This window comes from Ranitomeya variabilis, chromosome 1 (assembly GCF_051348905.1).
Source record: "Ranitomeya variabilis isolate aRanVar5 chromosome 1, aRanVar5.hap1, whole genome shotgun sequence".
Classification (NCBI taxonomy): Eukaryota; Metazoa; Chordata; class Amphibia; order Anura; family Dendrobatidae; genus Ranitomeya; species Ranitomeya variabilis.
In genome coordinates this window covers 563416257-563444137 of record NC_135232.1, presented here as the reverse complement: position 1 = coordinate 563444137, position 27881 = coordinate 563416257, and the positions used below count along the sequence as shown (strand labels likewise).

Sequence of the window (27881 nt, the reverse complement as noted above, 5' to 3'; positions counted from 1 at the left end):
TGTAAGGAGGGATGTCCTGGAAAGTAGGAATTAGTCGTACAGATAATTATATTTCCAGGAGTCCATCATGACAGCACCCTTAGGCCACGTTCACACGTTCAGTATTTAGTTAGTTTTTATATGAGTATTTGGTAGCCAAAACCAGGAGTGGAACAATCAGAGGAAAAGTATAACAGAAACACGTCACCACTTCTGCATATTTAACCCACTTCTGGATTTGGTTTAGAAATACTGATGTAAAACACTGACCAAATTCTGAATGTGTGAACATGGCCTTACATTCCCTCCTGTGAACTCTGGGCTTGAAGGAAAGTCAATAAAATTGAGTTGCATCCATCCTGGTGTACTTGTCGCATAGAGCATAAGAGGACGACCTCCTGTGGTGCTGCCATGATAGACTCCTGGAAATACAATTACCGGTACGACTAAGGGTGCAACGGTACGATTCGTGACGTTCTAGCGATATCGTTACGTTCTCGCAGTGTCTGACACGCAGCAGCGATCAGGGACCCTGCTGAGAATCGTACGTCGTAGCAGATCGTTTGGAACTTTCTTTCGTCGCTTGATCACCCGCTGACATCGCTGGATCGTTGTGTGTGACAGCGATCCAGCGATGTGTTCGCTTGTAACCAGGGTAAACATCGGGTAACTAAGCGCAGGGCCGCGCTTAGTAACCCGATGTTTACCCTGGTTACCAGCGTAAACGTAAAAAAAACAAACAGTACATACTTACATTCCGGTGTCTGTCCTCCGGCGTCTCAGCTTCTCTGCACTGTGAGCGCCTGCCAGCCGGAAAGCGAGCACAGCGGTGACGCGGTGACGTCACCGCTGTGCTTTCCGGCTATGGTGCTTACACAGTGCAGAGAAGCAGAACGCCGGGGGACAGACACCGGAATGTGAGTATGTAATGTTTTTTTTTTTTACGTTTACGCTGGTAACCAGGGTAAACATCGGGTTACTAAGCGCGGCCCTGCGCTTAGTTACCCGATGTTTACCCTGGTTACCCGGGGACCTCGGCATCGCTCCAGCGCCGTGATTGCAACGTGTGACCGCAGTCTACGACGCTGGAGCGATAATCATACGACGCTGCGACGTCACGGATCGTGCCGTCGTAGCGATCAAAATTGCATTGTGTGACAGTACCCTTATTCATGATTTTTATACATTATGGAATTTTTTATTCACCACTTAAATCAAACAATTAACAATGAAAATTTGGTATTGCAGAAATCGTACTGACATGGAGAATCACATAACCAGGTTATTTTTACTGTATAGTTAACGCTGTAAAAGTAAAACCCAAAAAAACAATGGTGGAATTGCAGCCATTTTTTTTCTCACCATTTCACTTTTTCTAGTACAATGTATGGTGTCAATTAATGCTAGAACTCGTCCTGCAAGAAAAAAAAGCCCTTATATGGGTGAGTCGGTAGAAAAATAAAAAGTTATGGAGGAAAAAAACAAAAGAGCAAAATGGAAAATTGTCAGTGTCCTTGGTTTAGTATCTGCATGGTTACCACCACCTCGGCCTTGCGGCATGGCTGCAGTTTGTCAGTTTGGTGGCTCAGCTGTCCGAGGCCTGTCTGGGACAGATAAGCCGCCCGCACGCCTCTTTCCCATTGTAGTGTTTATTTTTAAAAGGCGAGCCAAAACTTCACATCTGACTCCTGACACATCTGAAGTCCGCCATCGCCAGTCGCACCATGGCCGAGACAGCAACCTGCACCAACGTGAGTATATCACCGCACTACTACGTGTAATACCACATTCAGTGGCCTTATAGCTGTTGTTTGAGCCCATTTTCAAGATCTCTGCTTGCTGTCAGTGAGTAATAAGATTCTTATTTGCAATCAGTGGCCGAAAAAAAAACCCCGTTCTTCTCACAGCTGATCATCTGCTACAATAGCATCTAACCCATTCAGACTGGTGTATTTCACACTGCAACACCCGGGTCTGACCGCAGGTCTCCAGACCGGACCTTACAGCCTCATAGATGTGTATAAGGCTGTAATTTCAAGTTGGGAGATCCAAGCTCAGAAGGGGCATTGCCATCTGTATACGGAAATACACCAGTCTGAACTCGACCCAACAGAGTTTCTGCCTTCGGACACTAGAAGTAAATCTTACAATTTACTGACAGCAAGCAGAGGTGTTGGAAAGTGTGAGAAATTGATCTGCAGAATATATTAACCCATTAAGGATGCAGCCAATCTGTTAACTTTTTTAATTTTCCATCAGAATAGCCATTTGAGAGCTCGTTTTTTTGCAGGATGAGTTGTAGTCTGGCAAAATGGGAAAAATAATGACAAGTGGGGTGAAGTCGTGGGAAAAAAACAGCAATGCAGTAAAAATTACTTGGGAACATGATTCCCCCAGGGTCAGTATGATTATGGTGATGTTCTTTCTTTTAAAAAAAAAAACAACAAACTCAGAACGTTATAACGAAAAAAAAAAATAATTAATTTTTATTTTTTCATTGATAAAACTATGTGAGGTTTCTGTTTTGAGTGATGAGATGACAATGTTATTGATATTATATGGCACATATACTATTTTGTGAACGCTTTTTATTTCACTTTTTGGTGTGTTTCGATTTTTTTTTCATTAAAACGTTTACTGAGTTACTGATACTGATTTTTACTGAAGCGGCAATGCCATCTAATAAATATATATATATATATATATATATATATATATATATATATAATTATTTATTTATATAGCACCATTGATTCCATGGTGCTGTACATGAGAAGGGGTTACATACAGGTTACAGATATCACTTACAGTAGACAAACTTACAATGACAGACTGATACAGAGGGGCGAGGACCCTGCCCTTGCGGACTTACATACTGCAGGATGGTGGGGATGGGGACAGTAGGTTGGGGGTATATACTGTTTTTTGGTCATTTTAATATTAAATGGGGAAAGGTGGAGGTATTCAGATATATATATACCGTATATATATATATATATATATATATATATATACTGTAACACAGGCCACGCAATATATAGCACAGCCCACGCAGTACAAAACAGGCCACATAGTATGTAACACTGGTCACGTAGTATATAGGAGCCATGTAGTATATAGCAGACAAATAGTACGTGGCCTGTGCTATATAGTATGTGGCTGCTCTATACATACATACATATTGTAGAATACCCGATGCGTTAATACAGGCCACGCAATATATAACACAGGCCAAGCAGTATATAACACAGCCCATGTACTATATAACACTGGCCACGCAGTATATAGCAGCCACGTAGTATATAACACAGGCGACGTAGTATATAACACAAGCCACGCAATATATAGCACAGCCCACGCAGTACAAAACAGGCCACATAGTATGTAACACTGGCCACGTAGTATACAGCAGCCATGTAGTATATAACACAGCCCACGCAGTATCTAACACTGCCCACGTAGTATATAGCAGCCATCTAGTATATAGTACTGCCCACGTAGTATATAGCAGCCATGTAGTATATAGTACTGCCCTCGTAGTATATAGCAGCCATGTAGTATATAGTACTGCCCTCGTAGTATATAGCAGCCATGTAGTATATAGTACTGCCCACATAGTATATAGCAGCCATGTAGTATATAGTACTGCCCTCGTAGTATATAGCAGCCATGTAGTATATAGTACTGCCCAAGTAGTATATAGCAGCCATGTAGTACTGTATATAATACTGTCCACGTAGTATATAGCAGCCATGTAGTATATAGTACTGCCCACGTAGTATATAGCAGCCATGTAGTCTATAGTACTGTCCACATAGTATATAGCAGCCATGTAGTATATAGTACTGCCCACGTAGTATATAGCAGCCATGTAGTATATAGTACTGCCCACGTAGTATATAGCAGCCATGTAGTATATGGTACTGCCGACGTAGTATATAGCAGCCATGTAGTATATAGTACTGCCCACGTAGTATATAGCAGCCATGTAGTATATAGTACTGCCCACGTAGTATATAGCAGCCATGTAGTATATAGTACTGCCCACATAGTATCTAGCAGCCAGGTAGTATATAGTACTGCCCACGTAGTATATAGCAGCCATGTAGTACTGTATATAGTACTGTCCACGTAGTATATAGCAGCCATGTAGTATATAGTACTGCCCACGTAGTATAAGCAGCCATGTAGTATATAGTACTGCCCACATAGTATATAGCAGCCATGTAGTATATAACGCAGCCCACGCAGTATTTAGCAGTGTGGGCACCATATCCCTGTTAAAAAAAGAATTAAAATAAAAAATAGTTACATACTCACCCCCTGGGATCCAACGGCGCTCTGGCGATGTGCGCGCGGCTGCCGCCATCTTCTGTTCCCAGGATGCATTGCGAAATTACCCAGAAGACTTTGCGGTCTTGCGAGACCGCTAAGTCTTCTGGGTAATTTCGCAATGCATCTCTGGGACCGGAAGCTGGCGGAAGGCGCGAGCGCATCGTCGGACTACGGAGGGTGAGTATAGCAGGTTTTTTTTTTTTAGTATTATTTTTAACATTAGATTTTTTTTTACTATTGATGCTGCACAGGCAGCATCAATAGTACAAAGTTGGGGACACACAGTGTTAATAGCAGCGGTAACGTTACCCGCGGCATAGCGCGGTACATTACCACTGAGATTAACCCTGTGTGAGCGGTGAGGGGAGTATGGAGCGGGTGCCGGGCACTGACTGCGGGGAGTATGGAGCGGGCGCCGGGCACTGACTGCAGGGGAGTAGGGAGGGACTAATCGGACTGTGCCCGTCGCTGATTGGTTGCGGCAGCCATGACAGGCAGCTGGCGAGACCAATCAGCGACGCGGGATTTCCGTGACGGAAGTTGCAGACAGAAAGACGGAAGTACCCCTCAGACAATTATATATATAGATAGATATATATAGCTTGAAAAAGGATTGTATATCCGAAACATTGCCACGCCGTTCAGGCAATAAAGTCCACTTTTTTATTATTTTTTGTGTGCTGCTTTTCTTTTTTTGCTCATATAGATTATATATATATATATATATATATATATATATATATATATTTACTTTTTACTTATTTTTTCAGCTCCCAGAAGGGACTTAAACCTGCAATCCTTTGATCACTTGTACCATTGTATTGCAGTATATAGTAAAACCCAGTGTTTCCTAGGATTCCCAGCCTGTTAATGGATTTCCCAGGAGAATGAACATGGCAGTGATGGCAACCTATCAGGACTCCAATTTTACTTGATCCGATGGACACATGGACCAGATCGCGGTGCTTAAAATGCCACTGTCAGTGATTGACAGCGGTTGAACATGTCTGACATTCATTGACTGAGTACATGCCATGATGTCCGGACTGGCCGCGGAACTCGTGACCTTAACTTAGGTTGTTGAGTTCGAGTCAGGAGACCCGCAGTCTGTCCAGACTTAGTGACATGCACTCTAACCTTGAAGGGGTATTCCCATCTTCAAGATGCTATTCCAATATATAGTAGGTGTAATGATAATATTATTCACAAATACAGTGCTTCTCGCCATTATTGGCACCCATCATGTTTTTCACAGTCTGTACAATTTCTTCAGAAATAAATGGAAATGTACCATAGTTATAGCCTTGGGATTTTTTAATTAGTGGTCCAAAGTAATACAACAATAAAACATCGTTTTTCAACTTACATGTTACGATTTCATAGAGAAACAGAATAAACAGCATGTGCAGCAATAAAGGCACCACTAATGAATACTTGGTTGCCCCCCTTTGGCATTGATGACAGCCTTCAAATGTTTCTTGTAGCCATCTTCAAGCTTCTTGCAGTTCTCAGATGGTATTTTCTCCTACTCTTCCTTTGCAGTTTGTTCAAGCTCTTGAATGTCTGCAGGGTTCTTTTTCCCAATGGCAGATTTCAGCTCTCCCCAAAAATTTTCACTGGGATTGAGATCAGGACTTATTGCTGGATATTTTAAAAAAAATTTCAACCATTCTTGTGTACTGTTGGATGTGCTTTTTGGGTCATTGTCTTGCTGGGGGACCCCTGATCTTCGACTCAAACCAAGTTGTCTTACAGTGGGTAGGACATTTTGCTCTAAAATCTCTTGATAATTCTCTGATTTCATGATTTCTGTGATACAGCCAAGGCCTCCAGTACCAAGCGCAGCAAAGCAACCCCACAGCATTATGGATCCTCCACCATGCTTAACCTGTTGCTAGGGTGTTCTTTTCCTTATAAGCTTCATTGTGCCATCTGTAAACAAACCGTTGCTTTGCATTGCCAAAAAGTTCTATTTTTGTTTCATCTGTGCAACAGAACATTTTCCCAGAAGGATTATGGTTTGCCAAGGTACTCTTTGGCAAAGATCAGTGGTTCCTTTTTATGTCTATTCTTCAGAAATGGTTTCTTCTATGGCCTTTGCTCATAAAGCTCTGCTTGGTTTAGTGTGCGGCGTAGGGAGGTTCTTGACGGTTCCCTGTTTAGCAAACTTCTTAATAACATTGCACACTGTTGAAACTGGGATTCCAAGATCTTTGGACATGGCCTCATACCCTTTGGGAGTCTTGTGTTTGCTAATAGTAGCAGTTCTGATGTCTTCACTATTGTAACAAAGGGACAGGGCCTACCATGTGGCTTTTTAAAACACTGAAGTCATCATTCATTGGCTAATTCAGGTCACATGGGCACCGACAATTAATTACAGTTGATTCTAATTTGTGATTTACCACAGATGAGTCAAAATGTGTTTCCATACTAATTTAATGTAAAAGGGCCAATAGCAGTGTCACAGCAGATTTAGGTTTTTCTATGTTTCCCTCTCATTGTTTTTTTGTTTAAAATTATTAATTATCATTTGCTCTTTTGCATTTAATACGAGTGCTATAGCCAAAAATCTGTTTCACTTTATTGATTTTTTTCAGGAGATTTTCCATATTATATACTTAAACTTCATGGGTGCCAGTAATGATAGGCAGAACTGTACCTCTAATTAGAAGTTTAGTATAGTTCATCTGATTCACTATGTCTCTTACCCCATGTGCAGGGCATTTCAGTAGCTTAGGTTTCTCATTCTGTGCATGCGCCACCTTCGGCACCATTTTCATGAAGATCGCTGGAGATCGATCTGCGCACGCGCCGATGCAATTTTCATAAAAACTGCCACCAACAAGAGCGCCGCCTGCAGCTAAGACAGTTCCAGCCCAAAATTTAAAGCAATGCAACAGAAGCAGTGGAGGGGCCATGTCTGAGCCCTCTGACCCTTCCCACAGTTCCTCCCACAAGTCACACCACGAAGCACCGAGGAAACTGAAATGTATCATGATGATTTAACTAAAACCAGGCTGCGGATTTTTATACTAAAGGTACATATTAAATCAGTATGACAGTGCCAATCTGCCCATACCTTCAGTTTAACATGTTTGATCCTGATGACAGGTCCTCCTCAAAGAGGTTGCTCCACTCCTTTCATATTGATGGCCTATCCTAGTGCAGCGCCCCAGAGTCCTGGTCGTTGCAGTACTGCCGCTCCGCCACTAAGGGGAGTGATGGTACGTCTGATTGCACTAAAAGAGTTCACCTTGCAGGTATCACAGACACACATTACACTTCACACTCCGGCCGCCAGGGGGAGCAAAAGGTCCTATCTACTAGGCCACTCCTCACTCTTGGGTAAAACTGGGGGTTGGATAGGAAGTCAGGGAGAAAGTAGCTGGGGAGAGCTCGAGAGAGGACCTGTCAGGGGTGGGATCCTGACAGAGCCCTAGAAAAGGACAGATCGTTACGGAGCCGTGCCTGTACCTTATAGCGGCAGACTCCTAAGAAAGGACACGAAGCGAAGCATATTGTGGAGAAGTGAGAAACGGGATCACAGCACAAAGGAGATAGAACCAGAAGGAGTCGTGCCCCAAGATCAGCAACATCCTTCTGAGGCGCGTAGCCGGCGGCCGGAATGCCGAGGAAGTAAGAGACTCTACGCATTACTTTGGACTACGGCCGGGCAGTTAACTTTAGGTTGGCTGTCTCACCTTTACACCTAACGAAGACAATGGAGGCAATTGTGGGAGAGGGGCGTCTCTAGGGTCCCTATAAAATAACTCCAGGCCTACCCCCGTCATACGGGTGCATCCTATCCATATCATCTGGGGGACGGAGAGAAAGAACAGAAACATACACGACAGTTATGAGGACTATCCCGTGGTGCTCAGCAGGGAGGTACTACAGCACACAGGCGCTGGTAGGAAGGACACTGATTTCCACCTGTAAAGGGAACTCTGGATGTGCCTTCAGACCGGCCGGTCTCAGCCAGCCCTGTTAACAGTGCTCTGGATTGCAGATGTCGAAGCCTTCAGTAAAGAGGTAAAGAGACTGCAACCCCGTGTCCTCGTTATTTGCTGCGACCTACACCACCACCTACACCTTTTATTGGGCGCCCCTTAGCAGGACCATGGACCGGGTCAGGCCACCGTGACATCCTCAGAACCGAGAGACCCGGTACCGAGTACCCCGTCGTCCTATGTCTGGGGGCCGCTCCAACTTGGCATCACGAACAGGATCTACTTAAGCCTGAAGAATCAGGTCATGTGTGCCTTGGAACTGTGACTGATTTGTGCTTGAACCGTGATTTATTGCAAAAACTGTGTATTGCTATTTGCCGCCAAAATCCGCCATCGCCGCGCACGAAGGGAGGAGCCATAGCTTCGTGGGCAGAGCCGGCCAAAAAGAGCGTGGAACAAGAAGACACGGTGAGGTGCCGATTCCGGAAGAGGAACCCCGACTTCCAGCAGGTTAGCAGGGGGGAGGAACGGCCATGTCTGATTCGGGAGGAGCGGAGGCGGCGGTCGCAGCTGCAGACCCAGGGGCGCCTCCGGGCGCCGCAGTGGATGCAGCCGCGGGCCTTGTACCACCGCCGGTTGCCGCAGAGCTTACCACCCCCATCAGCCAGCCGGATACTGCCGCGGCTACAGCAGCCATAATGCCCTTCTCCATGCCGTACCTACCTGGAGCAGCCTGGCTCCCGCGATACTCTGGAGAATCACATACACTAACTGACTTTAAAGAAGGGATCTGCAGCCTGCTTGAGTTCTATCCCTCGACAGAGCCCCAGAAAGTTCATATGATAACAGGCCAACTCTTTGGAGCGGCTCTGAGAGAAGTGAAGTCCAGGCCCGCCGCGGATAAGAGAACTGCGCAGCAGGTCTTTGCAAAGTTTAAAGCCACCTTTGACACCCGCACCGCTACAGAAATTAAATTGACGTTCTATGGATGCAAGCAGAGGCCGCAGGATAGCTTACGGGACTATGCCCTTAATCTCCAGGAGGCACTGCGGGCCATCAAGCAGAGTGACCCAAACAGCATGCAAGATGAAGATAAACTCCTGAAAGAGCGGTTCATCGAGGGGCTCCTGTGCAGTCACCAAAGGGCTCAATTACACTTCCTGGCCATGCAGAATCCAGACCTGACTTTTGCGCAATTCAAAGATAAAGCCATCCAGCCGTGCTGTACTTCCCAGGCGTCAAGCCCTCACGTACCACCAGGAAGTGGCGCCGGATACGCCAATTTCTGCCGAGGTCGATGCTTAGATCCTGGAAGACGACTCCCCTGCAGGACTACGCCTCCAGATGCAGGAGCTGACCAAGAGCGTTGCTGCCCTAGCTCGGACCGTACAATCTCTAGAGGAGGCCCCCAAGGAGAAGATCCAGATGGCTTCCAGACCTTAAGATGTCCCCTGGCAGCGACAGAGGAGGACTCCACCGACCAGAGGCAGGGACGACGATCGCTTTCATCGGGACGGACGACCTATCTGCCGCCGCTGCCACCAGGTGGGCCATCTTGCAAGGTACTGTCATTTAAACGAGCAACCCCTGGGGCAGAGGGCCAACCCCCAGGAGTAGGACGATCAGGCCCGCAAAACTGGAGAGCCAAATACATTGGCGGCGACCAGTTCTCCCCATTGTGATCGACGGTATCCCCATGAACGCTTTGCTGGACACTGGTTCCCAGGTGACGACTATGCCTTACATCCTTTATAAACGTTATTGGGAGAACACCGAGATTACCCGTGGCCCCGATGATGATTTCACCATAATAGCCAGTAATGGTCAGCCATTGCCACAAATGGGGTATAAAGAGGTCACCATCAAAGTGGGGCGGGTAGAATTGGAGGCCCAAGGGATTGTAATTGTTGATATTGACCGCCGCGAATGTAATCCCATGATGACCATTGGTACTAATGTCATAGAAAACTTCTTGCAGAAGTTATTGTCTTGTTACAGCAGGTAGCCGAAACAGCTGGCTACAGTGAACAACGCGCCCTGCAAAAAGAAATCAGGGCTCTGATGCAGAGACAGCAGTTGGAGCTGACTGGTGGTGAAATTGCCAGAAAAAAAACTCGCACATCCTAACTAGTGTGAATAGGTGCATACCAGGAGCAGCTACCTCCATACATAAATATACAAAAAAGGTTGCACTCTATCGTGCCAAAGCATGTCTAATAAGTAATACAGGTCCTTCTCAAAAAATTAGCATATAGTGTTAAATTTCATTATTTACCATAATGTAATGATTACAATTAAACTTTCATATACTATAGATTCATTATCCACCAACTGAAATTTGTCAGGTCTTTTATTGTTTTAATACTGATGATTTTGGCATACAACTCCTGATAACACAAAAAACCTGTCTCAATAAATTAGCATATTTCACCCGACCAATCAAATAAAAGTGTTTTTTAATACCAAACAAAAAACCATCAAATAATAATGTTCAGTTATGCACTCAATACTTGGTCGGGAATCCTTTGGCAGAAATGACTGCTTCAATGCGGCGTGGCATGGAGGCAATCAGCCTGTGACACTGCTGAGATGTTATGGAGGCCCAGGATGCTTCAATAGCGGCCTTAAGCTCATCCAGAGTGTTGGGTCTTGCGTCTCTCAACTTTCTCTTCACAATATCCCACAGATTCTCTATGGGGTTCAGGTCAGGAGAGTTGGCAGGCCAATTGAGCACAGTAATACCATGGTCAGTAAACCATTTACCAGTGGTTTTGGCACTGTGAGCAGGTGCCAGGTCGTGCTGAAAAATGAAATCTTCATCTCCATAAAGCATTTCAGCCGATGGAAGCATGAAGTGCTCCAAAATCTCCTGATAGCTAGCTGCATTGACCCTGCCCTTGATGAAACACAGTGGACCAACACCAGCAGCTGACATGGCACCCCACACCATCACTGACTGTGGGTACTTGACACTGGACTTCAGGCATTTTGGCATTTCCTTCTCCCCAGTCTTCCTCCAGACTCTGGCACCTTGATTTCCGAATGACATGCAAAATTTGCTTTCATCAGAAAAAAGTACTTGGGACCACTTAGCAACAGTCCAGTGCTGCTTCTCTGTAGCCCAGGTCAGGCGCTTCTGCCGCTGTTTATGGTTCAAAAGTGGCTTTACCTGGGGAATGCGGCACCTGTAGCCCATTTCCTGCACACGCCTGTGCACGGTGGCTCTGGATGTTTCCACACCAGACTCAGTCCACTGCTTCCTCAGGTTCCCCAAGGTCTGGAATCGGTCCTTCTCCACAATCTTCCTCAGGGTCCGGTCACCTCTTCTCGTTGTACAGCGTTTTCTGCCACATTGTTTCCTTCCAACAGACTTACCATTGAGGTGCCTTGATACAGCACTCTAGGAACAGCCTATTTGTTGAGAAATTTCTTTCTGGGTCTTACCCTCTTGCTTGAGGGTGTCAATGATGGCCTTCTTGACATCTGTCAGGTCGCTAGTCTTACCCATGATGGGGGTTTTGAGTAATGAACCAGGCAGGGAGTTTTTAAAAGCCTCAGGTATCTTTTGCATGTGTTTAGAGTTAATTAGTTGATTCAGAAGATTAGGGTAATAGGTCATTTAAGGCCCCGTCTCACATAGCGAGATCGCTAGCGAGATCGCTGCTGAGTCACAAGTTTTGTGACGCAACAGCGACCTCCATAGCGATCTCGCTATGTGTGACACGTACCAGCGATCAGGCCCCTGCTGCGAGATCGCTGGTCGTGTCGGAATGGCCTGGACCTTTTTTTGGTCGTTGAGGCCCCGCTGACATTGCTGAATCGGTGTGTGTGACACCGATCCAGCGATGTCTTCACTGGTAACCAGGGTAAACATCGGGTTACTAAGCGCAGGGCCGCGCTTAGTAACCCGATGTTTACCCTGGTTACCAGCGTAAATGTAAAAAAAAACAAACAATACATACTCGCCTTCTGATGTCCGTCAGGTCCCTTGCCGTCTGCTTCCTGCTCTCACTGACTGCCGGCCGTACAGTGAGAAGTGAGAGCACAGCAGTGACGTCACCGCTGCGCTCTGCTCTCAGTGTACGGCGGCTCAGTCAGAGCAGGAAGCAGATGGCAAGGGACCTGGACACCGAAAGGCGAGTATGTACTGTTTGTTTTTTTGGTAACCAGGGTAAACATCGGGTTACTAAGCGCGGCCCTGCGCTTAGTAACCCGATGTTTACCCTGGTTACCCGGGTGCTGCAGGGGGACTTCGGCATCGTTGAAGACAGTTTCAACGATGCCGAACTCGTTCCCCTGATCGTTGGTCGCTGGGGAGAGCTGTCTGTGTGACAGCTCCCCAGCGACCACACAGCGACTTACCAACGATCACGGCCAGGTCATATCGCTGGTCGTGATCGTTGGTAAATCGCTAAGTGAGACGGGGCCTTTAGAGAACCTTTTCTTGATATGCTAATTTATTGAGACAGGTTTTTTGTGTTATCAGGAGTTGTATGCCAAAATCATCAGTATTAAAACAATAAAAGACCTGACAAATTTCAGTTGGTGGATAATGAATCTATAGTATATGAAAGTTTAATTGTAATCATTACATTATGGTAAATAATGAAATTTAACACTATATGCTAATTTTTTGAGAAGGACCTGTACTTGAAATTTGAATAGCAAAATGGCTTTTGAACATTAGAAAATTATTTAAGAGACGCTTAGCACAGAATTTGATATAATCAAATAGTGTGTGCCCATCAACCGACGTCAAGGTGGTCTCAAACTGATGGGTCCCTGACCTCCCTGTCCAAATGTGAACACTTACCAAAGGCCAATGTCTGTATGCCTGGGTGAATGTGAAAACCTCTGTTCAGCACAGCCTACATATGAGTTGGCCGGGACCAAGTGTAATGAGATGCAATTAAAAACCACATGGTGATGGGAGGAGTGCTCAGTCAATAAGCTAGCATTGAAATGACAGAAAAAAAACTCGCACATCCTAACTAGTGTGAATAGGTGCATACCAGGAGCAGCTACCTCCATACATAAATATACAAAAAAGGTTGCACTCTATCGTGCCAAAGCATGTCTAATAAGTAATACTTGAAATTTGAATAGCAAAATGGCTTTTGAACATTAGAAAATTATTTAAGAGACGCTTAGCACAGAATTTGATATAATCAAATAGTGTGTGCCCATCAACCGACGTCAAGGTGGTCTCAAACTGATGGGTCCCTGACCTCCCTGTCCAAATGTGAACACTTACCAAAGGCCAATGTCTGTATGCCTGGGTGAATGTGAAAACCTCTGTTCAGCACAGCCTACATATGAGTTGAGCAAGTACTCAAACGGAAGATGAGACTACACAAGCTTACCGACCATTGGGAAGCGGAACTGTATACCATCCTGCCATCCGATTTCGACAACACGAAGGTTTGTCTCATCAGCAAAGATGGAGGGGAAACCTCAACGGCGATATCCAGAGACCACCTTAAAATATACCCTGATAAGTTGAGAGAGAGGGAAACAGATCCAGGAACCTCTCCACCTGTAGAAGATGAGAAGATGATACACACTGTTCTTGGCGATTTTCCCCAGTCTTGGACTCAAATAAATCAGACCATCATGGTACCTGTCTTAACGTTTCGTCAACTGAAACCGCCAGAACTAAATGTGGTGCCAGATCATCCGGACCCGCAATCACAGCAGACCCCACCAGAGGATGCCTTGCCAACCGTTGAACCGGCAAGTCCTCCCTCTGCTATCGGTGAATCTGCCATACCCACCATTAGTAGCAGCAGCCCTGAGAGCTCCAGCATGCCAGTGCTACCCAGACTCACTAGAAGTGTAGCTAGAAGACAGTGCACTACACCAGCGATAGCAAGCGTAGCGGGCCCTGTTAGGCCAATAGCAACCCCTGCACTGCGGAGGTCTACACGTAGCACTAAGAATCAAACTCCACTTCGCTACAAAACTTGGAGATATTAACGATAGTTGCTATTTAGTTGAAAATGTTTGTGTAAATATCTTTGTTACAGGTTTAAAAATGGACAATGGAGTAATGGACAGTGAATTGCTCCAAAACTTTCACAGGGACCCCTTTGTTTACCCGGGGTTCCTGCTGTTTCCCGGTTGCACCCACTGAACTGGGAGTCATGAACTGTGCATGACCAAACTTTCGCAACGTTCAAGTGTCCTCACCTCCCATAAAGGGAAGGCCTGTTATATTTACTTGTTCATAGCATTTCAAAATTTTGTATGTCTGTTGCTAACATGTGTTGTTGTTGTTCTTTTCCCAGTCCGGGAGTACTGGATTTACCCGGGGGGGAGTGCAGCGCCCCAGAGTCCTGGTCGTTGCAGTACTGCCGCTCCGCCACTAACGGGAGTGATGGTACGTCTGATTGCACTAAAAGAGTTCACCTTGCAGGTATCACAGACACACATTACACTTCACACTCCGGCCGCCAGGGGGAGCAAAAGGTCCTATCTACTAGGCCACTCCTCACACTTGGGTAAAACTGGGGGTTGGATAGGAAGTCAGGGAGAAAGTAGCTGGGGAGAGCTCGAGAGAGGCCCTGTCAGGGGTGGGATCCTGACAGAGCCCTAGAAAAGGACAGATCGTTACGGAGCCGTGCCTGTGCCTTATAGCGGCAGACTCCTAAGAAAGGACACGAAGCGAAGCATATTGTGGAGAAGTGAGAAACGGGATCACAGCACATAGGAGATAGAACCAGAAGGAGTCGTGCCCCAAGATCAGCAACATCCTTCTGAGGCGCGTAGCCGGCGGCCGAAACGCCGAGGAAGTAAGAGACTCTACGCATTACTTTGAACTACGGCCGGGCAGTTAACTTTAGGTTGGCTGTCTCACCTTTACACCTAACGAAGACAACGGAGGCAATTGTGGGAGAGGGGCGTCTCTAGGGTCCCTATAAAATAACTCCAGACCTACCCCCGTCATACGGGTGCGTCCTATCCATATCATCTGGGGGTCAGAGAGAAAGAACAGAAACTTACACGACAGTTGTGAGGACTATCCCGTGGTGCTCAGCAGGGAGGTACTACAACACACAGGCGCTGGTAGGAAGGACACTGATTTCCACCTGTAAAGGGAACTCTGGATGTGCCTTCGGACTGGCCGGTCTCAGCCAGCCCTGTTAGCAGTGCTCTGGATTGCGGATGCTGAAGCCTTCAGTAAAGAGGTAAAGAGACTGCAACCCTGTGTCCTCGTTATTTGCTGCGACCTACACCACCACCTACACCTTTTATTGGGCGCCCCTTAGCAGGACCACGGACCGGGTCGGGCCACCGTGACATCCTCAGATCCGAGAGACCCGGTACCGAGTACCCCGTCGTCCTGTGTCTGGGGGCCGCTCCACTATGGATAGGTTAATTGATATCAGATTGGAAATGTATGGAAACACGATGGGATTGGTGTATTTATTTTGAAAGTCCTCGTCAGAATAGCTGTAAAATCCTAATATGAAGATGAGCATTTTATGAGTTCATGAAGACCAGGAAAACCTTTTAAAAAGCATATCCAGTCATTCTGACATGGATTTTCAAAGAAAGCACACCAGCCTCATCAAGTCAAGGAGATCTAGGCAATAACGCATGCAGGTTGTAGATTGGAACCTGGTGACAGCAGCTCTGGGGATCGGCATCCTCTCTTCTGATCAGCTGGGTTCACAAAGGATGTTTTACATTGAATAGGAATTCTTGAAGAAAAAAAACGGAGAATCCCATTTTTTTTTTTTACCAGACTGGAAAAGTTAAACTGTATGTTCTCCAGATGTAATTGTTCAGTTCTTGGAGGGAAAGGCAGGGCAGGCGGGAGGTTTGAATTCTAGAAATCCTTATCTATGATGGCACGGGGCGGCTACTTTTTAAGCTATTTTTTACAAGCTGCACTCCTCTAGATTTAGGCTAGAAATTACAAAGTTGAGTCATGGTAAAACTACTGCAGAAATAGCTAACACCCCCAGTGTGAACATAACCTTAAAGTATGTAAGTAAGGATTTCGAAGCATATGAATATACTAGCTGTTTTCAGCCAGCTAACGCTCGGCATGCTCATTGCTATCTAATTAACGCTGCTAGTGATTAAACTAAAGTAAATAATGACAACATTCAATAGCGCTTACGCAGGTGGTAAATTAACTTAAAATGAAGTTAACCCCTTCATGACCGTGGGATTTTTTGTTTTTCCGTGTTTGTTTTTCACTCCCCTCCTTCCCAGAGCCATAACTTTTTTATTTTTCCGTCAATTTGGCCATGTGAGGGCTTATTTTTTTGCGGGACAAGTTGTACTTTTGAACGACATCATTGGTTTTACCATGTTGTGTACTAGAAAACGGGAAAAAAATTCCAAGTGCGGTGAAATTGCAAAAAAAGTGCAATCCCACACTTGTTTTTTGCTTGGCTTTTTTGCTAGGTTCACTAAATGCTAAAACTGACCTGCCGTTATGATTCTCCAGGTCATTACGAGTTCATAGACACCTAACATGACTAGGTTATTTTTTACCTAAGTGGTGAAAAAAAATTCCAAACTTTGCTATAAAAAAAAAATAAAATAAAAAAAAAAAAATTGCGCCATTTTCCGATACTCGTAGCGTTTCCATTTTTCATGATCTGGGGTCGGTTGAGGGCTTATTTTTTGCGTGCTGAGCTGGCGTTTTTAATGATTCCAATTCGGTGCAGATATGTTCTTTTGATCGCCCGTTATTGCATTTTAATGCAATGTCGCGGCGACCAAAAAAACGTAATTCTGGCGTTTCAATTTTTTTTCTCATTACGCCGTTTAGCGATCAGGTTAATGCTTTTTTTATTGATAGATCGGGCGATTCTGAACGTGGCGATACGAAATATGTGTAGGTGTGATTTTTTTTTATTTATTTGTTTTGATTGGGGCGAAAGGGGGGTGATTTAAACTTTTATATATATTTTTTTTTTCACATTTTTTTAACTTTTGCCATGCTTCAATAGCCTCCTTGGGAGGCTAGAAGCAGGCACAGCACGATCGCCTCTGCTACATAGCAGCGATCTGCTGTTCGCTGCTATGTAGTAGAATTGCAGGTGTGCTGTGAGCGCCGTCCACAGGGTGGCGCTCACAGCTACCGGCGATCAGTAACCATAGAGGTCTCAAGGACCTCTATGGTTACTGTCCTGATACATCGCCGACCCCCGATCATGTGACGGGGGTCGGTGATGATGTCATTTCCGGCCGCCCGGCCGGATGCGGTAGTTAAATGCCGCTGTCTGCGTTTGACAGTGGCATTTAACTAGTTAATAGCAGCGGGTGAATCGCGATTTCACCCGCCGCTATTGCGGGCACATGTCAGCTGTTCAAAACAGCTGACATGTCCCGGCTTTGATGCGGGCTCACCGCGGAGCCCTGCATCAAAGCAGGGGAGCTGAAATCGGACGTACTATACCGTCCGATGTCAGTAAGGGGTTAATAACAATAATAATAATTAAAAATCAGAATAATACTAATACATTTTATTCACAGTGTAAAATCAAAAGCAAACTGGATTCGTGTGGTAATGTGGGGGGACAGAGCCTCATGTGGTAATGCGTGAGGACGGAGCCTCGTGTGGTAATGTGTGGGGACAGAGCCTCGTGTGGTAATGTGTGGGGACAGAGCCTCATGTGGTAATGTGTGGGGACAGAGCCTCGTGTGGTAATGTGTGTGGACGCAGCCTCATGTGGTAATGTGTGGGGACGGAGCCTCGTGTGGTAATGTGTGGGGACGGAGCCTCATGTGGTAATGTGCAGGGACAGAGCATCGTATGGTAATGTGTGGGGACAGAGCCTCGTGTGGTAATGTGTGAGGACGGAGCCTCGTGTGGTAATGTGTGGGTACGGAGCCTCGTGTGGTAATGTGGGGTGATGGATCCTCGTGTGGTAATGTGTGGGGACGGAGCCTCGTGTGGTAATGTGGGGGGGCAGGATTATGTGTGGTAATATGGTGGGGGGGTGGGATTATGTGTGGTAATGTGGTGGGGGGCAGGATTGTGTGTGGTAATGTGGTGGGGGGCGGGATTATGTGGTAATGTGGGGCGGCAAGATTGTATGTGGTAATGTGGTGGGGGGCGGGATTGTGTGTGGTAATGTCGTGGGGGGTGGGATTGTGTGTAGTAATGTGGTGGGGGGCGGGATTATGTGTGGTAATATGGTGGGGGGGCAGGATTGTGTGTGGTAATGTGGTGGGGGGCGGGATTGTGTGTGGTAATGTGGTGGGGGGCAAGATTGTGTGTGGTAATGTGGTGGGGGCGGGATTGTGTGTGGTAATGTGGTGGGGGGGGCGGGATTGTGTGTGGTGATGTGTGGAGGGCAGAGCTACTGTGCAGGGGGCGGGATTAGCGAGTAATCACGATGCCTTATATATATAGATAACTTGGCACTCAACTTTTGTTTAATTTGAAGATTTTTAATGCAGTTCAGCAAAAATAAACAACGTTTCGGTCCTCACCGGACCTTCATCAGGAACGTTGCTATGGTGGGAATAACCACTGTGTACTTGCGAGTACTATAGCGGGTCCGTGACCGCGTATAGAGCCGAAAACTCCCAGGTAAGGCAAAATGTCACCGTATTACTTTACAATGTGTCCCGAGGAACTGGTAGAGATCTGGTGCCTGGGTGAAGGCGCTCCGTCTGTGTGTAATAGTGGGTACACTCCCACCAGCCGTCTGTTAGGGAGTATAGATGTACGCTATAAGGCCCCAAGGTTTCTCCATGTAACAGGTTCGCCCAGTGGTGATTCAGTGGGCGGCGTGACGATCTCTCCAACGCGGCATCCACCGCTTGTTGTGTCACAATGATTAAGACGTGGCACCTACCACTTTTGTCCACATAGCATATATTACATATAATTTGTTACAATTACAACCACTTCATACTGATGAAGCTAATTCCCTACTGTAATACATTTTAAGGGAGAAAAATATGTTGGTGATATCAAAGGTGGGATGAAGCCGGCCATGAAGATCACCATTATGGGAACGGTAGATATCAGACCTAAGAGGTAAAATGAAAAGTATTTTCTTGTTGTACTCTAAATCCTGTTTTGGAACAGTAGCATATTTTATTTTTATAGAAGCAATTAAGCAAAGTAGGACCCTGCTCATTTCCAATTTTTACGCAGTTTTATACCTTTCAGCCTATACTGACAGTACCGCCATAGACAGTCCATATGTTACCACTGAATAGTGCCTAATATACTAAAGGCTTCGCTAATAGTGAAATTAATTCTCTAAATCATACCACTATCCAGTGCTAAACATGTTTTCACCTACTGGGGCTTAACAGAATTTTCCATAGTTGCCATGCCTAAAATATGCTCTGTAAAAGAGATGGGGGAACCATGGCAAAATAAAAATCAAACTGGACAACAAACTGGCGACTATAAAAATGTTCTACTGTTCAACAAAATATTTCAAAGCGCTTGGGCACTAATTTTGGGGCCACTGATTAACGCAGCCTTGTGCTTAGCTTTACAGTCAGTTTGCTGTGCAGGCCTAATGATTTGGAGGAGGATGTCGCTCTTCTACTAACCGTAAACTTCCAAGACAGATCTATAATCCGGAATGCTAAATTTGCCGGAATTTGGGGTGCAGAAGAGAGAAAAATTCCGTATTTCCCATTCACTGCTGGAGAAAACTTTAAGGTAAGGGTCCAAATATTAATATTAGATCGAACATGAGCCACCACAATAATCAGTAACGCTGTTCTGGAGGATTAGGAAGATTTTAATCTTACAGTAAAAAATCCTACTGTTCTGATTTTAAATGCCCAATCCATAGAGATTAGCTTGAAAAATGATATACATTGAGCTACTGGATTTACAAGGGAGCGTAAGGGTGTGTTCAAGCTGAGTATTTCTGCTGAATTTTAACGAAAACTGAGTGGAAACTCAGTGTTGAGGAGGACTTGGAGAGATTCCGCTCAGTTTCTGCTCCAAAAACTCCACAAAAAGACGTGCGTACATTTATTACACGACTTTGACTATACTCGGGTGGCTGGACAAAGCTTGTTCTTTCTCATTACAGATGGAGATCGTCTGTCAGCACCGACAGATGCAGGTCTTCTTAGATGGACAACGTCTCTGCGACTTCACACATCGTGTGCCACAGCTCAAAGCGGTGACTGGCCTTAGAGTGACCGGAGACATTAAACTTACCAAGGTGGCATAAAATTGAGGACATTAAAAAATTATTTGGTTTCAGTCCATCATTTGTTTGGAACCATAGTTCTACTTGCTTGCTTCCTGTCTACTACTAGACTATGGGGATGTGGTATACAGCCCCTCTGGAGTTCATCTGCTCTGGTATATACTTTTCTACTCTAGATCTTATACTATTATTACTTTTGGGTATATACAAACTATTGAGCAGTGCATTCAACCTCTAATTGTCATACATCTGTTGGTGTCTGGTGCTTATTGTGGTCCCACTTATTTTTTGGCTTACCTCTTTCACATCCTTGCATTTTACATTACTGTTTATAATAAAGCTTTGATATATTCTTTTATCTACTTATTCGTGGTGGTGCTTGTTCTCTATATGAGTTTCATACTTATTTGGCACTGAATCCATTCCTTCTTTTCCACATATCTATTTTGATTTTTTGTGGATATAGGCCTTGTGTGTATAGGTTGTCCTCTACTAGACTAGTACAATTCTACTCCTTGCCTAGTACCAGTCCTCCATCTGCCTGGCACCATTCTACTCCTTGCATAGTACCAGTCCTTTATATGCCTGGCACCATTCTACCACTTGCTTAGTACCAGTGCCCTATTTGCCTGACACCATTCTACTCCTTGCTTACTACCAGTCCTCTATCTGCCTGGCACCATTTTACTCCTTGCTTAGTACCAGTCCTTTATATGCCTGGCACCATTCTACCACTTGTTTAGTACTAGTCTCCTATCTGCCTGGCACCATTCTACTCCATGCTTAGTACTGGTCCTCCATCTGCCTGGCACCATTCTACTCCTTGCTTAATACCAGTCCTCTATCTGCCTGGCACCATTTTACTCCTGGCTTAGTACCAGTCCTTTATATGCCTGGCACCAATCTACCACTTGATTAGTACCAGTCCTTTATATGCCTGGCACCATTCTACTACTTGTTTAGTACCAGTCTCCTATTTGCCTGGCACCATTCTACTACTTGTTTAGTACCAGTCTCCTATTTGCCTGGCACCATTCTACTCCTTGCTTACTACCAGTCCTCTATCTGCCTGGCACCATTCTACTCCTTGCTTACTGCCAGTCCTCTATCTGCCTGGCACCATTCTACTCCTTGCTTAGTACCAGTCCTTTATATGCCTGGCACCATTCTACCACTTGCTTAGTACCAGTCTCCTATCTGCCTGGCACCATTCCACTCCATGCTTAGTACCAGGCTTCCATCTGTCTGGCACCATTCTACCACTTGCTTAGTACCAGTCTCCTATCTGCCTGGCACCATTCTACTCTTTGCTTAGTACAAGTCATCTATCTGCCTGGCACCATTCTACTCCTTGCTCAGCACCAGTCTCCTATCTGCCTGGCACCATTCTACTCCTTGCTTACTACCAGTCCCCTATCTGCCTGGCACCATTCTACTCCTTGCTTACTACCAGTCCTCTATCTGCCTGGCACCATTCTACTCCTTGCTTAGTATCAGTCCTCTATGTGCTTGCCACCATTCTACACCTTGCTTGTAACTAGTCCATTACCTTACTGGTACAATTCTGTTACTTGTTTGGTACCAGTCTATAATCTTACCTGCATGATTCTACTCTTTGCTTGGTACCAGTCCTCTATCTGCCTGGTTCCATTCTACCACTTGATTGGTACCAATCCCTTATTTTCCTGACTGCATTCCACCACTTGCTTGGTACCAGTCCTTTATATGCCTGTCACTATTCTACCACTTGCTTAGTACAAGTCCTCTATCTGCCTGACACCATTCTACTCCTTGCTTAGTACGAGTCCTCTATCTGCCTGTGACTATTATATCACTTGCTTGGTACCAGTTCTCTTTCTGCCTGGCACCATTCTACTCCTTGCTTGCACCAGTCCTCTATCTGCCTGGCACCATTCTAATCCTTGCTTAGTACAAGTCCTCTATCTGCCTGGCACCATTATACTCCTTGCTTAGTACAAGTCCTCTATCTGCCTGGCACCATTCTACTCCTTGCTTGGTATCAGTCCTCTACAGTATCTGCCTGGCACCATTCTACTCCTTGCTTGCACCAGTCCTCTATCTGCCTGGCACCATTCTACTCCTTGCTTGCACCAGTCCTCTATCTGCCTGGCACCATTCTACTCCTTGCTTGGTATGAGTCCTTTATACGCCTAGAACCATGCACTGTTTTTGAATCGTAAGGCCGGGTGCCAACGATCTGGAATATAGCAGCACTTTGGACACAGTGTATGTTCGCTGCGTCCAAAGCGCTGCCGTCTATTGAACGCAGGTGAATCCGCATGTGGTCACTGAACCGTGAAGATTTACTGACGTCAATACATTCTATTGATGCTATTGATGTAATTACTGTTGCGGAGACTAGCAGCATGTCAATGTCCGAGGGTGATCCGCAGGTGCACATGCTGCATAGCGCACATGGGATTTCTAGAAATCCAATCCACTTTTCTGTCACAGCTGGCCACTGCCGATTTGAGACTGCATAAATACGCAGCGTGAAACCCTCAGCAGTTCCTGATCGTGCGCACGTACCCTAAGAAACCTTCATCAGTTTTTTTTTGCAAATGAGAAAAACTGATGAAACTCTAATGGGAAAAGCTAATGCCCAGATGAAACACTGTTCCAGCACATTGATAAAAAGTCCACAGTTAAGAGGAAAATGAATGGCAACTAGGGTTAAAAAAAAAATCACCACTTATTCAGACCTTGAATCTTTTAACCATGAACGTGACGGTAGCTCACTGCTGGTTAACGGTGCTCAGCATGAAAAAAGTATGAAATTGCAACATGAAAAGAACAAATGCGGCACTCGCCAGCTAGAATACATCCAGTAGTCTTTTTAATTCACGAGAAGTGCTAAGACAAAAAGACGGATGTGCAGGATAACAGAGGCATGCGGGGGAGAAAGTGGACGACGGCCATTTCTGAGAGTTCACTTCAACGGGTCCAGGAACTGAGCACAGGGTAATTTCACTTACTAGTTTCCTATTATGGATACAGACGATAATATGCATCTGCCAGAACCAGAAACAGTTAGTTTAGGACTTTTAACAGGACGTGAGGATGCGGGGGTGTTTATTTGCAGATTGGGATCAGAAAGATGAATTGCAAATAATGAGCACAAAGACTCTTGAAACTAAGATCTACTCTTTGGCTGAAAGAGAAATCCGTCTTTTTTGGACTCTTAAATCATTAAAATTCTACATGGAATATGATAGAGCACTGAGAGGTTTATGAGTTTCTAAAGAAATTTTGCAATTTCAAGATGATTCCATATTTCAAAAGAAGTGGGATGAGATCCACCTGCAATGTTCTCAGAATCTATTACGTCTTGTAGCTGATAAAAATGAACAAGACTACAGCTTATTGAGTGAACAATTGGATAAGGCAAAAATGGAACTTCGATCCCGTTTAACAGATAGCCAATATAGCAGTTTTTTTTTTTTTAAATTGGATAAAAAAAACCTTGTTTTGATACAGATTGAAAGAAAAGAAAAAATGTTACGGGACAAAAATGATTATGAGACAAATCATGTCTTTTCATGGAACAAGAGGCGTTTATCCTTGAATCGTAAATCTACATTTAATCCAAAAAGAAGGCAGAAATTTGAAGGGTGGACTACTGACTCTGATTCCAGTGCTACAGAAGACCATTTGGAAGCAAGTAGGAATAACTCCTTGACTGCATCGATTGCATGTACCCCTTTAGGAAAAACCACAAAGAGGCAGGAAAAACTGCAGAGCAAGGGACTATAAACATAAGGATGAATGAACTCGGGGAGATCAAAACATCCAACACCGCGTAGACACCATCACGTGTTTCTCAACGCAGTGATCCAGAACACTGCCCCCATCCCTTATGGGAAATATGCAAATGCATGTAGGATAGCTGCGGAGACACCATCACGTGTTTCTCAACGCAAGCAATGAATAGCCAGGTCTTTCACCGGGAAGGAACAACCACGGGAAGGGCAGCATCCAATAAAGGAAAACCACCTATGCCAAAACATAATATCCATGTTGAGAAACACGTGATGGTGTCTCCACGGTTTTGGATGTTTTGATCTCCCCGAGGTCATTCATCCTTATGTTTATAATCTTTTCACTAGGCACTGCTCCTAATAGCCAGTTTCCTACTCCACACTGATGAGGGGCAAATACCCCGCAACAGCTGTCTGTGGATGGATACCATGTTTTGGCATAGGTGGTTTTCCTTTATTGGATGCTGCCCTTCCCGTGGTTGTTCCTTCCCGGTGAAAGACCTGGCTATTCATTGCTTGCATTGAGAAACACGTGATGGTGTCTCCGCAGCTTTTCTACATGCATTTGCATATTTCCCTTTAGGGATGGGGGCAGTGTTCTGGATCACTGCGTTGAGAAACACGTGATGGTGTCTCCGCGGTGTTGGATGTTTTGATCTCCCTGAGGTAATTCATCCTTATGTTTATAGTCTTTGCACTAGGCGCTGCTCCTTATAGCCAGTTTCCTACTCCACACTGATGAGGGGCAAATACCCCGAAACAGCTGTCTGTGGATGGATACCATGTTTTGGCATAGGTGGTTTTCCTTTATTGGATGCTGCCCTTCCCATGGTTGTTCCTTCCCGGTGAAAGACCTGGCTATTCATTGCTTGCGTTGAGAAATACGTGATGGTGTCTCCACGGTGTTGGATATTTTGATCTCCCCGAGGTCATTCATCCTTATGATTTTAAATCCAAATAGTGGACTTGAATGCAATTAACAGATTTGATGAATTTCTGCCCTTGTTGTAGATATGAGATCATCTTATTCTGTTAGAGTGCTATCTCTATAATCTCACAATATTGTGTAAGCTTTTATTATCATGTAAAATTACTTTTTAAAAAAATGTATCTCTGCCTCTTGAGTTAAAACTGAGAGGGATTATAAAATGCTTCAATAGTAACATCTCACATTTGGAGCTGATGCCATGTGTAATGGATTAACATACGTGAAGGAAAGAAAGTTCCAAAACATGTAGTACTGGCAGAATGCTGACAAAGAGGCGCCACTGCCTCAAAAAGAAAAATTAGATAGCACTGTAGCAAAATTACACTATTAGGCTGGAGTCACACTAGAATTTAAAAATTTGGTCCGATGATGAACCAGGAAAGTAGGACGAGTGTCAGGCAAGTGGCAATTTTCATGCGAGTACAATATCAATATGATTTTATCACCTAGCATAAGAGTGACATGCGAATGCAATCCGTATGCAATGCGATTTTAACATCAGCTTTTACAGAGAGAATGACTGTCATTAAAGATAGTTTTTAAAGGAAATATTCTTGAATACGTATATACTGATATATAGATTAGATAGACAGTGTGAAGATCTGAGGTTGTGGGTTGTAATAATCACCTAGGCAGGTTACCGATGCAACTATTTTTTATTCCATACGTCCATGGTTTTACAACAGGTAAATGGCCAAAATACAATGTCCTCAGTCCAAAAGATCCCCTACCTGGGGCCAGTAGTCCCACTGCCCCCGTACCAGGCGATACCCACTGTCTCCCAACTCTTGGTTGGTCCACAGATTTCGATAATCCGTAGTCACAGTGCAGTCTCCTCCAAATGACAGGTAACTGTCATGATTCTCAATGGCGAGAGAACATAGCCCAGCATATATGAGAACTAGCTCTTGGAAGATGGAAACTATACTGACCATGAACTAAACCTGCCGCACAACTAGAAGTGGCCGGGTAGCATGCCTACGTTTTTTTATCCCTAGATGCCCAGCGCCAGCCGGAGAACTACCTAATCCTAGCAGAGGAAAAGACAGTCCTGGCTCACCTCTAGAGAAATTTTCCCAAAAGGCAGACAGAGGCCCCCACATATATTGGCGGTGATTTTAGATGAAATGACAAACGTAGTATGAAAATAGGTTTAGCAAAAATCGAGGTCCGCTTACTAGATAGCAAGAAGACAGAAAGGGCACTTTCATGGTCAGCAGAAAACCCTATCAAAACACCATCCAGAAATTACTTTAAGACTCTAGCATTAACTCATAACACCAGAGTGGCAATTTCCGCTCACAAGAGCTTTCCAGACACAGTAACGAAACAGCAGCTGTGAACAGGAACAAAATGCAAAAACACACAAGGACAAAAGTCCAACTTAGCTGGGAGTTGTCTAGTAGCAGGAACATGCACAGAAAGGCTTCTGATTACATTGTTGACCGGCATGAAACTGACAGAGGAGCAAGGTTATATAGCGACTCCCACATCCTGATAGGAGCAGGTGAACAGAGGGGATGATGCACACAAGTACAATTCCACAAGTGGCCACCGGGGGAGCCCAGAATCCAATTTCACAACAGTACCCCCCCCTCAAGGAGGGGGCACCGAACCCTCACCAGAACCACCAGGGCGATCAGGATGAGCCCTATGAAAGGCACGGACAAGATCGGAGGCATGAACATCAGAGGCAGTGACCCAAGAATTATCCTCCTGACCGTATCCCTTCCATTTGACCAGATACTGGAGTTTCCGTCTGGAAACACGAGAGTCCAAGATCTTTTCCACAACGTACTCCAACTCACCCTCAACCAACACCGGAGCAGGAGGCTCAACGGAAGGCACAGCCGGTACCTCATACCTGCGCAACAATGACCGATGAAAAACATTATGAATCGAAAAGGATGCAGGGAGGTCCAAACGGAAGGACACAGGGTTAAGAATCTCCAATATCTTGTACGGGCCGATGAACCGAGGCTTAAACTTAGGAGAAGAAACCCTCATAGGGACAAAACGAGAAGACAACCACACCAAGTCCCCAACACAAAGCCGAGGACCAACACGACGACGGCGGTTGGCAAAAAGCTGAGTCTTCTCCTGGGACAACTTCAAATTGTCCACCACCTGCCCCCAAATCTGATGCAACCTCTCCACCACAGCATCCACTCCAGGACAATCCGAAGATTCCACTTGACCGGAGGAAAATCGAGGATGAAACCCCGAATTACAGAAAAACGGGGACACCAAGGTGGCAGAGCTGGCCCGATTATTGAGGGCGAACTCCGCCAAAGGCAAAGAAGCAACCCAATCATCCTGATCCGCAGACACAAAACACCTCAAATATGTCTCCAAGGTCTGATTAGTCCGCTCGGTCTGGCCATTAGTCTGAGGATGGAAAGCAGACGAAAAAGACAAATCTATGCCCATCCTAGCACAGAATGCCCGCCAAAATCTAGACACGAATTGGGTCCCTCTGTCAGAAACGATATTCTCCGGAATACCATGCAAACGAACAACATTTTGAAAAAACAGAGGAACCAACTTGGAAGAAGAAGGCAACTTAGGCAAGGGAACCAGATGGACCATCTTAGAAAAACGGTCACACACCACCCAGATGACAGACATCTTATGAGAAACAGGCAGATCCGAAATAAAATCCATCGAGATGTGCGTCCAAGGCCTCTTC

At 45.2% G+C, this 27881-nt stretch overlaps 2 protein-coding genes across 5 annotated transcripts in view; one reads left to right on the top strand and one right to left on the bottom strand.

Moving 5' to 3' along the window:
- Positions 1–27881, bottom strand: part of ZFYVE26 (zinc finger FYVE-type containing 26) — a 373042-nt gene that overhangs the window by 286451 nt on the left and 58710 nt on the right. The gene's annotated exons all lie outside the window — the stretch shown is intronic.
- On the top strand, positions 1541–20783 carry LOC143804746 (galectin-related protein-like). 4 transcript variants are annotated; one of them, XM_077283178.1, is made up of 5 exons: positions 1541–1730; positions 2270–2377; positions 19190–19278; positions 19746–19920; positions 20303–20783. In XM_077283178.1, exons 2-5 carry the CDS (start codon positions 2291–2293, stop codon positions 20444–20446), a joined length of 495 nt encoding a protein of 164 aa, XP_077139293.1. In that variant the 5' UTR covers positions 1541–1730; positions 2270–2290; the 3' UTR covers positions 20447–20783. The 4 variants fall into 4 exon arrangements, with proteins under 4 accessions (XP_077139293.1, XP_077139466.1, XP_077139557.1 ...); XM_077283351.1 differs by lacking the exon at positions 2270–2377; XM_077283442.1 differs by lacking the exons at positions 1541–1730; positions 2270–2377 and adding an exon at positions 14571–14646.

What these genes read in the sequence shown, in the direction of transcription:
- LOC143804746 (XM_077283178.1), top strand. Translation starts at nt 2,291, where the DNA reads ATGGGAAAAATAATGACAAGTGGGGTGAAGTCGTGGGAAAAAAACAGC. An exon ending in GGGAACATGATTCCCCCAGG is followed by an intron (nt 2,378 to 19,189) that starts GTCAGTATGATT and finishes ATACATTTTAAG; the next exon opens with GGAGAAAAATATGTTGGTGA. An exon ending in CTGCTGGAGAAAACTTTAAG is followed by an intron (nt 19,921 to 20,302) that starts GTAAGGGTCCAA and finishes TTCTCATTACAG; the next exon opens with ATGGAGATCGTCTGTCAGCA.